Below are 12,370 nucleotides of genomic sequence, written 5' to 3'. Positions count from 1 at the left end.
AGCTACTATAAATTCTCTTTTTATATTTTTCAGATAGCAGCAGTTTGAGCTTTCCAGTAACCCAGTACTTTTTCGAAAGTTTGAAAATTTTATTTGCCACCTTGCCCTTTTTAGTTTTCCCCACTTAATTTTAAGTAGCATCAGTCCAGTTTGTGCACAGTCACCTGGATATAGAGTTTCTCCATCAGTGCCTAAGAACTGACGGGAGAGCACAGAGCGTGAGTGCCCTCAGCTCCACTGCCATGGAGCAGAGGCAGGTTAATTCAGTGGGGCCTGAATTAAAATGACATTTTTCAAGTTCAGACACCGAAAGTGTAATTACTCATATGTGCTCTTAGTTGCTTCAGCTGCAATGTATGAAAATGCAGCAGGTCTGGAGGGCAGGACGCTCGCAGAACCTACAGGGTGTCAGTGTGTACCCCTCTGCAGGATCTTGGCAGGACCCTCCTCTGCAGGACACTTCACTCTTGATATTTCACCCTTGAGAGTTTTGCACTCATGTTCCAGACAAACCCAGATACCTCTTCTAAATTGTAAGGTGTAATTCTGGCTGCCTGTATGCAAGGGCACATGAAAGCAAATAAAGGCATCGTCCATGCCAGGGGATGGGCACTGGCACTCCAGCACACTTTGAATGATTAAATGCTCTTAGGTACTCATCTCACTGCTCTCAAATAAAGCTCCCTCTTTGCATGGCTCCCTCTTGAGGTCTCCCAGAAACCTTGGCTGGTGGAAGATGTCCACAGACTGAGAGGGGAGTCTAAAAGGCGTTGCAAGAAAGAACTGGGAACACTTGTGGTGTTGGCTAGTTGAAATAAGTGGAGTTAGTCTGCCGAATGAGGAGGCTCTACACGACTTAATAGGTGTTCACAGCTTGTTTTGGTACTTTGGTCCTGGCTGACGACTCTTGACGCCTTAGCAGACACGCGGGCGAATATTTTGCTGAGGGGCTGTGAACTTGCAGAGCACCGGTTAGTTGGCGTTCACTGCTACTGCACATGCTGTTTGTTCTGCAGTAACTGTGAGCTGGCTGGGGGTATGTTTGTATGTGCAGATAGAGAGCTCCTATGTGCAACTAGATGAAATTCCTGCCCTGGTGCTTGTTACCATCCTGTGCCTCAGCTCACTGTCTCCTCAGTTGTGCGTATACAGCTGTTCCCAGCCTGTGCGAGTCAACCGGCTGACCAGAGGGTAGCTGAGAAGTGTAATCCTCCAGAAGAAAGGGATCAGGTTTACAGGGTACTCCCAGGAGCTGTTGCCCTAATGCACCTGCAAGAGGCAGAATTGCAGCAGGGCAGCTGAACCATGTAGCCAGCCGTGGAAAGGCTTCAGCCACCTCTGCTGTTAAGTTAACGCATTGCATATTTATTTAGTTACTGCACCTTCAACATCAGAGAACTTAACTTGTTCGTGGTTGGGACTCACTCAGCGCACAGATGCTTTCCTTAAGCGGTGTCTGTGTAAGCACCTTCCTCCGTGGGGCTTCTGGGTCTGTGTGAAAACACTGCTCTCCTCCAAAACGTTAGGGAGGGAAAAATCAGGCACAACTGTTCACCTCAGCAGGACTGCTTATGCTGTCTGTGGTGATATTTTTAATTAGGATTTAGTAGATTGGACAGAATAAATAGACTGAGGGGAATAATACAAGGGAGGCATGAGAAAAAAAATGCTTAAAATACCAGTAAACCTAGAATATTTATAAAACTAGCTTTATTCCACTGCAGAACTAATCTGGTTGTGAAGTTATGATCAGTTAACTGAACACATCCTTGAATTAAAATTCTGCCTTGTGCTGAAAAGCTAGGGAACATTTGAAACTCCACATTTATTATTCATGCATTCTCATTAGTCAGTCAAAGCTTCTGAAGTCAAGATGGATGTTAAGGTCATAGAAAAAATGATTTTTATTACTGGTAAGAGGGTCATACAGCATTACGTCTTCATATTTGCAAGTTATTGCACCCTAGCTAGTACTTTCATTTCTGCCTTATGTTCATTTGCTTCAATTCCCTTTCAAAACTGTGTGCACTGGTTATAATGTTAATGATGATAACTCAGACTAAAATTTTGAGCTGCAAAGCTTTACAGTGATAATTCAGAGTCATCATGAATATCTAACTCATCTTTAGCATGTAGACATAATTATGCATGGAATGATGTAATATTCCAGATCTAATGAAGTATGTACAACCTTATAAATAGGGCACTTCTGCACAGAGACAAGAACTCGAAGGTTCTTCCCTGTAGCCTCATTAACACCATAGAGATGTCATAAGAGGGGCCGAGAAAGCAGTTTTACTTACTGTTTGTACTTTATAGGCAAATTTTGCTCCGTTTTTTAATCTTGCAAGTGGTCCCATTGACTTCAGCCATGATTTGTACATGGGGAAGTCGGGAAAGCTACCCTTCTTTTAACCTTTCCTTATGAATATTTTCAGTCTTTTCCATGACACAGAAATAGAAGAGTAATTAGGAAGCATGATTATGCCCTTTCCTTGTAGCCTCACAGATACAGTGATGACAGTGAATAACCTTGTCCCCAGCAGTAATTATACTGACTGACTTTTTCCCCTGCTTAGTTAAATGCTCTTGAGATTGTGCAAGCCACTACAATGCTTGGCACCAGCTAAAACAATTTCCTGTCCCCCCGTTACGGTCACGTAATGTCAAGGAAGCAGCATTGCCATGGCTCCCGCTGGCAGTCTTCTAGAGTATGTTTCTATTTCCACTGCAACCTCTGTTCCCAGATTTCAGAGTTTATTTCAGTTTTTGCTGTGTCAAGCATAATTAGTTTTAATAAATGTTATTTGTTAAATAAAAAAGTAAAATGTTTATTAAAAGTGGATATTCTGAAATATCAGTATATATTTATCTATCATATTGGAAGCAAAAATAGAAGATTCTGAGTTCAGTCTGGTGAAAGGCATTTTGCTATGTAAACAGAATCAACCAACGTAACGATATTTAAAAAATGATGCCATCATGTTCCTAAAAACACCATACTGCTGTTGGCTCTCTTGTTACAGGGCGGAATTCACCAGGTGCTGTCGCTCTAATTATTTTTATGTAGCCTAAAGAGAGCTGCAGGTTGTGAGCCCAGACACCAGCAGCTTAAAATACGTCCTATAATGTAGAAAAAAGTGCTGAACGAGTATTCTTAGGTGCTGCCATGAGCTGCGTAGGAGACTTTAGCTGTTCAGTCCCTCCTCTGACCTGCGTAGTAAGCAAACAGACCAGAGGACAGTCAGGATCACTTCCCCTTCACTGGCAGCTCACAGGGGTCGTGCAGCTATGACAAAAGTACAGCATGCCAAATTCACCCGGGTTTTGCCTATATGTTAGCTAAATATTGGAGCAGCCAGATTGTGGCTAATGGAACAGCATAGATCAAGTCATCACTCTGCGAGGAATCGTCGCTCCAGCCCGTCCAAGAAGGACCCCAGCCGAAAAGGCAGCCCTAGCAGGAGGGGCGAGCCTCGCGCCCCTCCTCTGGCCCTCTGTGTTCCCCGGACAGAACACGGCGTTCGCTGCGCTTCCCGAGCAGCCGCGGGGAGGGGGCACAGCGGTGCCAGTCCCTCGCTCCAGCTAGTCCCGGTGTCCTAGCAGGGGTGGACCTCGGGTACCTGTAGGCAGGTGCAGGTTGAAAAGTATTTCTTTTAATCTGAGGAAACCAGGGTTAAGACCATTACAAAGCTTGCGTCAAAAGGCAAAAAGATTTAAGACTACAAGAGTTTTAAAATAAAGCTAAAGAAACTTTTCCTAGCCGTGCTAATACTCCGTGGTCCTACAAAGGCAAACACGCTATACCAGCACACAGTTCGATCAGCTCTTTCCCCTTCACTGAACACTAGTTCTAATGGATCACTGTGCTATTGTATGGTTTGATTGTGCTGACAGTTACATGCCACTGTTCCCATAATAACAATTTTTCTTCTTTGTTCAAATGAAATTTCTAATTACACGTGTGATGGGTTGTTTTAATTCTTTTCCCTTTCCAAATCCACCTTCCTGTTGCAATGCATGATGGGCAGGCTCAATATTGTGCATGACACCCGCTACAAGTGTTGGTAGGTGCCAGCTTTGTTTCTTGATTATCTTAAACCTGTGGTGCAGCTCACGGACCCTCAAAATCCACTGCTAGATTTTAACTTATAGCTCTCGTGCCAATCCATCTCCCTTAGCCTCCTGCACTAACACCTGTCAATTAAATGCAATTGTTTTATTTAATTGACATGGACACATAGACGTTATTAATTTTGTATAGCAGTTTTTTGAATTGCACATTGTTCCTTGGTGGATTTTGATTGGACTATGAGTTCCAGTGTTTAGAAACTATCTTGTGTTAAATAAAGACTGTATCTTACTATAGCCACATAGACGTATACTGTCCTTCAACAAGATTAATTTTTGTTTGCAGTAAATATTTGGGTTGAATTTTTAAAAGACAAAAATTTGTAAATATAAGGGCATTTAAAAATTCTTCTGTTGATTTTTGTATTGAAATGGTTAAGCTTGTTTGTGTCGATTTTCTTGATTTGATGGTAACAAGCATTTTCCCCTTTTTTTCTCTTTCATTTCCCTTCCCTCTTTCTCCCTGGAATGTTGTCCTGCTTTGCACTGTGATTGCATGTCACGCGCTGGCAATGATGTCTCGGGCTTTTTGCTGTGAAAAATACCATGCTCAATTATCCTACCACATGTCGCTCTGGTTCCCATACTGCTACACTCTTCTGTATGTTTGCTTATATGATTTTCCTTCCGAAAGTTCCCATGGTGCACGGTGCTACGCCAGCCACTGTGTCTGCAGCAACAACATCTGCCACAAGTGTTCCCTTCGCTGCAACAGCCACAGCCAACCAGGTTTGCTAATTTACAGCTTTGTTCCTTACAGACAACTTGAAATTGGTGCTTTTAATGAGCATGGGGGTTTTGATTTTACCTCTTGTTGGCCTACACATTCTCTCTAAGATCTGCAGCACAGCTTAATAAGCCTTTATCCATGCTCAAAAGGTGCTGCAGTTCCATTTCTGATGCTAAAAATAATTGATAATAGAGTTTCTGACTCAGTCTTAACATTTGTGGGCCATGCTGCTTCTGCTCTCAGAGATGTAAAGAGAAAGGGATAATACACGGAGCCCATTATTTATTTCTATTTCTGTGAAGCCGATAGTTCCTTTTAGTCCAGAACTCCAGTGAAAGCCAGTAAAACCTTTGTGCGGAGGGGTTGCAGGATCACAATTTTAACAGTCTGAATTTAGCAGTCTGAACATGTTCTGACTCTCCTCTTCCAAGAGCAAAACAAAAACGTCTGAGCATGGGCCACACAGAAACTTCTTTTAAACCATTGTTTCAGCTTGTGATTCTGCTTGGAAATGGCCAATTACTTGTTGCAGTAGGCAGACTTCAGTTAAGAAAATGTCCATTAGAGTCTGGTTTTATTTCTAAATAGCTACCCCAATTGTTGCCATGTTTAGATGTATTTCAGGAATAAAAGAATAATGGTTTACTAAATAAGTGATTAAAAGTCCTCCCAGAAAAGCCAGGAACGATGCTCTAAAGATGAGTACCAGGGGCCAGAGGAGCTGCAGTCCCCACACGTACCAGCTGCAGCTGCACTTGAGAACAGAACGTGGCCTGTTGTTTTTATCTAGCTGGGTTGTCAAAAATGCGGATTTCTGTAGTAGGTCTGGCTGAAAGTGCAACAATGAAAACTTTTTAAAGACCCTCTCATTCGTCTGATAAAAACAAATTATTTTTTTAGATTTACTAGGAAGTTAGAATTGCCAATGTCATGAAACCATCAGTTCTGGTCTAATATGCAGATATGACTCTCGACTCAGTGGGAATCACACATGTGCCTTTTAGAAGAGGGAACTAAACATTTTCTTCAGTATTTTGCAGGTGTGGTTCTGTATGTGTAATTAATTCCGGAGATAAATGCCAGTTTTTAAGGCAGGCTCACCTGACATACTCGGCTCCCTAAGTCATTCGAGCTAACTCCTGAAACAGTTTGAAAATCCCATCCTAAAGTTGTCAGGTTTGCAGCTGCAGCTGGACGGTGAGCAGCAAGACCCGTGCCCGTGCCCTGCTGCACATGCCCCTCTGTGCTTGGGGAGGATGGCACCGGCTCCTGCCGAGCCGGGAGCGCCGGGGCTCGCCGCACGGCGCCGGGCACTGCTCTGCTGCTGCGGGCACCAGGTGCCGCAGGCTGTTGCAGGATTAAGTGCAGAGCCTGGCTTCAAGCCTTCCCACCTTTGCCTGTTGAGCCACTACCATTTTGTACTACGCCCAGCTGTACGTTCTTTGTTAACCTGTCCGCTTACTGATCTCTCAAAAATAGTACTCCAAAAATTATTACTGTTGCAGTGATATATAGGTGTGCACATCCTGAGTCTCAAAAGGGGCCTGGATATTTTACAATTCCAAAAAATACTCAAGTTAGTCTGCTCAGCAGGTAGCACTTTCTGCTCTTGCGAAATGTTTGCTGAATGCCCATGTCACTCACAGATTTAAACTAGCATAAGAATTGCTTTGTATTTTGAAAAGCTAGTTTATAGGTAGGACTACCTGTGCATACATGTCACCTAAGCAAGCAACCACCTGTATGCCCGAAGTATCTTAATATTGTAATTTACTGCACCATACAGTTAATTTAAATGTGTCTCTATATTGTCCATAAGTCCAGAGAGTTGTGAGAACAAGCCAAGGCACAGAAAAACGTAATTGTTTTTTAAAATCAGCTCTGTCTAAATAACCATGCACTTTCCCAAATAGATTACAGGGAAACTTTCTGTTGTAGAATCTGATCATTTCATGCATATCCTCCCTGGAGCCTCATAACACACTTAGTACAGTACTGCAGCCAAACCTCAATATATACATATATAACAAATATATGTATATACTATGTGAGCAATGCTGAAATTATTTAATGCCACACGATGCAATGTGCATGCATGCCAAAAGTCTTAAGATCTGGCCCTTCATCTTCATTGACTGGTGTTGAAGGTCCTTGGTATGTTCCGACAGCACTATCCCTGATGCTTCTACACAGTTGGGTGCAACAGCCTGTCCTGCAGCAGTAGAAAAAAATGGTATGAGAAGCTTCATTATGCTTGAAGCACGTTTCTGTACGAGTTGGCAATGTTGTAGAGTTGTGTGAAGTTGCTAGGGGAGGAGAGGGCACGAGGGGTGGAAAAACCGACACCAAGACCTCTAAGCGATTTAGTTAAGAAGAAACCTCCCCATTCCCCTTCTTGTGCAGATTAACAGATCAGCCTTAGTATCCATCAGGAAAAAGAGTCTTTTCAAATGCGACAGCCGTTTGCGATCGCACAGACCCATTTTGTGTCCTATGCCCCAGCATGTTTCCCTGTACGCGGGCGCATCTGTTTGCTCCCTCCCGCCGGACTGCTGGTCCTGTCTGTACCGCAGGGCGCCTGGCGGTTCCTCCAGCCCTGCATGCCCTAGTGCTGTCCTTCCCAAGGGACTGGCCCGCGAGGTCTCTTCGGGCTCAGTCCCGTGGACTTCAGCCTGTGCCCCACACACAGAGGGCTGCACGGCTGGGACCCCAGCGTGGGATGCAGAATAGAAGTTTGTTATTCGTACCGCTGGTCATCTACCCTGCTTTTAATACTTTTTTTTAAAATGGGAAACTGAGTTGATGGGGCACTTCAAGAGAAGCCACATACTGAATTCTGTTTGTGCAGACAAACATTTTGAGAATTGTTTCACTGCTTTGGGGAGTCTTAGCTTTTCGGCTGATCCACCGTGATGCCCGCAGTGGCCGTAGGAAGAGCAGGCAGCTCTTCTCGACAGTGGATTTTCACCGGCTGTGAAAATCAACCTCAGGGCATCTTAGGTTTGGCATTCAAAAACCAAGACAGTGAAAGCAGTGAACACTTCACAAAATCAGACTGAAACAAGGTCACCATAGAAGTTATCATTTTAAATGATACACTGAAAGCACAGGATTTTGTGTAGGCCAACAAAAAGGGCGATTGTCAATTACTGCACTGCATGACTTTTGTAGATTTTAACTTCTCTTATTTCCTAAACAACCAATAATACTTATTTATATTTGTCAAGTAGTACTTAACACAATGTTTTCCAGTTTTAAGTTGCTATTGTAGCACTTCAGTTGACTTTAACTTATAGTTACAATATAAAATCCACCAACTCACAGCTGATCCTCACTTTTCCAAACTTATGTTCTGTAGCAAAATGCTGTGTCTCTGGGTTGGCTCATTGCACATGTTATTCATTGTTTAAATTTTTTACCTGTAGATACCCATAATATCTGCCGAACATCTGACTAGCCACAAGTATGTTACACAGATGTAGACATTTTGTCATCAAACAGTAAGTTCCCGATGTGTTGTTGCTTGCATTTTTCTTACCTTTATGTGTGCATAATTTGTCTTTTGCAGGGACAGAATGTTTTTATTTTACTTCTAAGAAAATTAATAAGATACAGGGAAGAACTCCACTGACGCGCGATTCTTCTCTGCGTGGAGATCATAGTTAGCAGTGACCACGTTAGCTAGTGTGTTGGACCAGATGTCGGTGTTAGTTTGTACATATCCATATAGCAAAATCAGAGAGTCTAAAATTAGAGTTTTGTTTATGAAGGATGATGGCTCCAGCACTGATGTGAGCCAAGGGCCAGGTCTAGGGGGGTGATGGTTATGTTAAGCGGGCTTTAGAAAGAACGGATTTTAAATCTCCAAATTTGGAAAGCCAGAATCTCTTAAAATACAGGTTTAGTCATCTGCCTAGCTGAAGCCTGATTTCTCTTGAACGCAGGTTGTCAGGCTACGATGCGTTATGTACAGTATTTTCCTGGCATGGGTGGTATGGCAAGGAGAGGTCCCACAGTGCAGGCACAGTTCATACCTGCATTGTGTTGGTGTGAACGGCGATTGCAGATAGTGTATGTCAGCTTTTTATACTGTAACCTTTATCCTGCATAGCTTGAAATCTAGGTTTGCGTGCCTAAGCTTGAGAGACTTTTTTTCCCGTGTATCTTCCCATGAGTAAACCGTAGTTTCCCGTCTGTCACTAAATTGCCTGTTGTCATCAAGACCACCCGCAGCACATCACCTCCCCTAGGATAGCTTGTGATTTGTATTACCTTTCTCTCCCTTGCGCTCCGTTTCTGCTGTGTTTTTTTATTGAATGGCTTGGCCATAATGGAATTATTACTTAGGGTGAGGATTAACTGATTTGCCACAGTGGGTTTATAATAATAGTTATTCCTTTCAGCTGAGCGTAAACATTGTTAAACTGCTTGAGTGACTCAGGTGGGACACCTCTTATCTGCAGCCTAAACTTGCTACCACGCTTCCCTCTGGACTCAGCTGGGACTGGGGTGTCCCCGTTTCAGAGACCGTCCCGAGGTGGAGGAGGAGGAATCACTCCCTAGATGTGTCTCTCATGCAATAGGCAACAGAGACCGGAGAAATAGCTACGCTAGATAGGCAGTGAAGTAAGAAAAATTACCTTGGGAATATAGGGCCCAGATCCCTAAGGATGTTTAGGTGCCTGTCAAGCACTGGTTGGGCTCCCAGGTTTTACGGGGGCAGCAGCAGCAGCAGGGCTTGGGAAGAGAGAGGGGGCCCGGGGCTGCTGGGCAGCGCTCCCGCAGCACTTCGTGGGAGCTGCCTCCCAGGGGCTGGGCGCTGGGAAACCGTCCCCCGGATCCCGCTCCCACGGCTGGGACCTTGGGAGCAGCGGGAGGCCGGTGTGTCGTGCGCTTTTATCACCGCGGGATTCGGGTGTAAAGTGAAGCTCTGCTGCGAGGAGTTACCAAAGGGAAATCCCACAGGGGTTGGGGCGCAAGCTTCCCTGATGCTCGGTGGCAGACTTCCCCGTTGCAAATGTAAAGCTTGGGCTGATGTGGTGCTAACGAAAAGTTATGACTCTGTTGAAAATGCTTTCTCTTCCTTCTTTTCTAGATCATAACTAAAGAGAAAAGGACAGTGTGTTTGGGTTGAGAAGAGGACGAGCTCATTAGCCATAATGTATATACCGTCAAGCAACACTCGGAAACTCCCTCAGCAGTAAGACATCCACACATTGCATGTTAACGAGATGAAACAAGAACTTGGAAATCCACTGCACACTGTTGCCTATATACTTTGTACATTTAATTGATATTTGTGCTGAGGTGATCTTATTGTCTAAAAACTACAACATTGTCTATCTTTTCTAGCACAGAAGTATGCATATGGATTTGAATATGCATATGTAGTCTGTTTCCTACATAATCATGTATGTCACCTTGAAAAGACAGACGATGATGTAACCATAAATCTATTATGTATTGGTACGTCTGTAGACCAAGATATAATTTTTTAAAGTAAGTTTATTTCTTTCAAGGTTTACAAATAACAAAGGTGCACCTTGTATTTAAAATTGCCATTATAGATGAGAGCGTGCATGCACAGTAATTTTTGTTTAAGAGTAATATTTTTAATGTAATAGATTGTAAGAAGTGGTAAGAGAGGTATCTGACAGAGATGAATGTGCCAAGCAAAACCACAACTGTGTATATTTTAAAGCACATCAATGGCTTTAAGTACCATGTTGTTAAGGATTCTCATGAAGTGCCATAGACTGTACATCCGATTAGAGTATTATTTCTGCAGTGTTATTTTCAGAACCACGTTTTCACTTACTTTACTAGTACTAATCAGTCAAAGGGCACCATTCTGTTTCAAACCAAAGCTGTCTCAGAAATGGCCAACTATTCCTTACAGTAACAGTAGACAGCACAAGAAAGATACTCTAGCCGTACAAATTAACCCATACTGGACATATATATAAACTATTTTAAGGCATTGTAGTGTAATATTTATGCATATTTTACTGTATAACATGATATACAAAAGGGAAAAGCCATTTCTGAGACACAGTAACAAATGTTTGAGGAACTTCTTTTGCTTCTATTTATAGCCTCTGTTGAAAGTCAAAAGGACTATAAATGTTTTGCAGAGTTGGGTTTCACTTTTACTTCATCAAAGTCACACTTTACATGGTGACTCTAAACAAAGACAGAAGAAGCACTGACATCAGATGCATGACAAACCAAAATATGAAAAAATGGAGATGTTAATTAGCATAGAAATTGGGTGGGTTAAATACTTGGGTGAGTTTTATATGTGATTTTTTTGTTCAGATTAACTGCTTATAGCCTTAGAAAGCCTTTACAAAATAAAAACAAAAAAAATAGATGTGCATTCAAGTTTTAAGAATGGATTCATCCAAAGGAATTCCTTTTTGTGGTTTGGATGTTGCAGCTAGTAAAGGATATTTTTGCTCTGTTCAGCAAAGTGCTGAAGTGGGGGCCAGGTCACTGGTAGCGTAGCGTGGAGTGGAAGAAGCGCGAGTTCGGTTGTAGAACTCTCCATACTTCCAAGTTTACTGCGAGTTTTTATGCTTGAGAGAGATGCTTTATAGTATAAGAATGATGTGTTGATTTTACTGATTGTACTGTACATCTATTAAAGCCTTAGATTATTACATTACGGGTTAAAACCCATACCAATGTAATTTCAATCGTGTTAAGAAAGTATAGGTGACTTCACATGTTATTGTAGTTACTTAACATTATAGAATATTACTTATTTTTTTCTTGTTAAAAGTGTAGTTTTTATTTCTTACATTTATTAGATTGTTTTCATTTTCTATTACCAGTTGAATACCATTTCAGTTTATAGAATTTTGTTTTATTAGAGTTTACTGATGACTTTTTCAAAATACAAAAAAAAAGTAGTTTTCTTCATAACATACTCAGTTTTGAATTTACATGTAGTGTCATATGAGTATTCGTATTATTGTTAACTAAATGATTTATATTTTACTGATTTAATATTACAATGTAAGAATGTCAGTCATTGTTAGTTCTTGTCTAGTTTTCATTAAAAGAACAAAGATCTTTTATATGGATATCTTATAATTATATAATCATTGCTAAGTAAGAAGTTAAGTTGTTGCTATCGCAACAATCCTGGCAGACAATTGAGTAATATTTTGATGATTTATTTTGTTTGTAATTAGTTATTATGAGAAAATCTAGTTCCTAGATATTAGAATAAAATTTATTTTCTACTGTATCCATTTCAAATGTTAAAATATTGTTTAAATATTTTTTGAAATCCCTGAATATCAGGCCTTGTTATAAATAAGCTGCATAATCAATAGATCAAGGGACTTTTTGTTGATAATCCAAATACTCAAAGTTTACGTAACAAGAATTATAGCGTGTGTGTGCAAACTCTTGAGGGTTGATTATGCTGCAGTTTAGCATGTGGGAACGTATAGAGAGAAGGTTGACTTTTTGCACTTCTGTATATAGTCAAAAAAGAGA

The 12,370-nt window shown here is 41.6% G+C and overlaps 1 protein-coding gene across 12 annotated transcripts in view; it reads left to right on the top strand.

Moving 5' to 3' along the window:
* The window catches only part of MBNL1 (muscleblind like splicing regulator 1), a 110,163-nt gene extending 98,099 nt beyond the window's left edge, over positions 1 to 12,064 (top strand). For 8 of the 12 annotated variants that reach the window (XM_069792962.1, XM_069792961.1, XM_069792952.1 and 5 more), the window contains 4 exons: positions 4,032 to 4,067; positions 4,766 to 4,860; positions 8,287 to 8,361; positions 9,957 to 12,064. In XM_069792962.1, the coding sequence (XP_069649063.1) occupies positions 4,032 to 4,067; positions 4,766 to 4,860; positions 8,287 to 8,343 (188 nt within the window). In that variant the 3' untranslated portion in view covers positions 8,344 to 8,361; positions 9,957 to 12,064. The remainder of the gene's footprint in view (positions 1 to 4,031; positions 4,068 to 4,765; positions 4,861 to 8,286; positions 8,362 to 9,956) is intronic. The other 4 variants (XM_069792955.1, XM_069792957.1, XM_069792959.1 and 1 more) reach the window with 2 other exon arrangements.
* Positions 12,065 to 12,370: the final 306 nt, after the last annotated feature.

This window comes from Haliaeetus albicilla, chromosome 9 (assembly GCF_947461875.1).
Source record: "Haliaeetus albicilla chromosome 9, bHalAlb1.1, whole genome shotgun sequence".
Classification (NCBI taxonomy): Eukaryota; Metazoa; Chordata; class Aves; order Accipitriformes; family Accipitridae; genus Haliaeetus; species Haliaeetus albicilla.
Note: the sequence above shows the minus strand (reverse complement) of the source record. Positions and strands in the feature narration are given on the sequence as shown.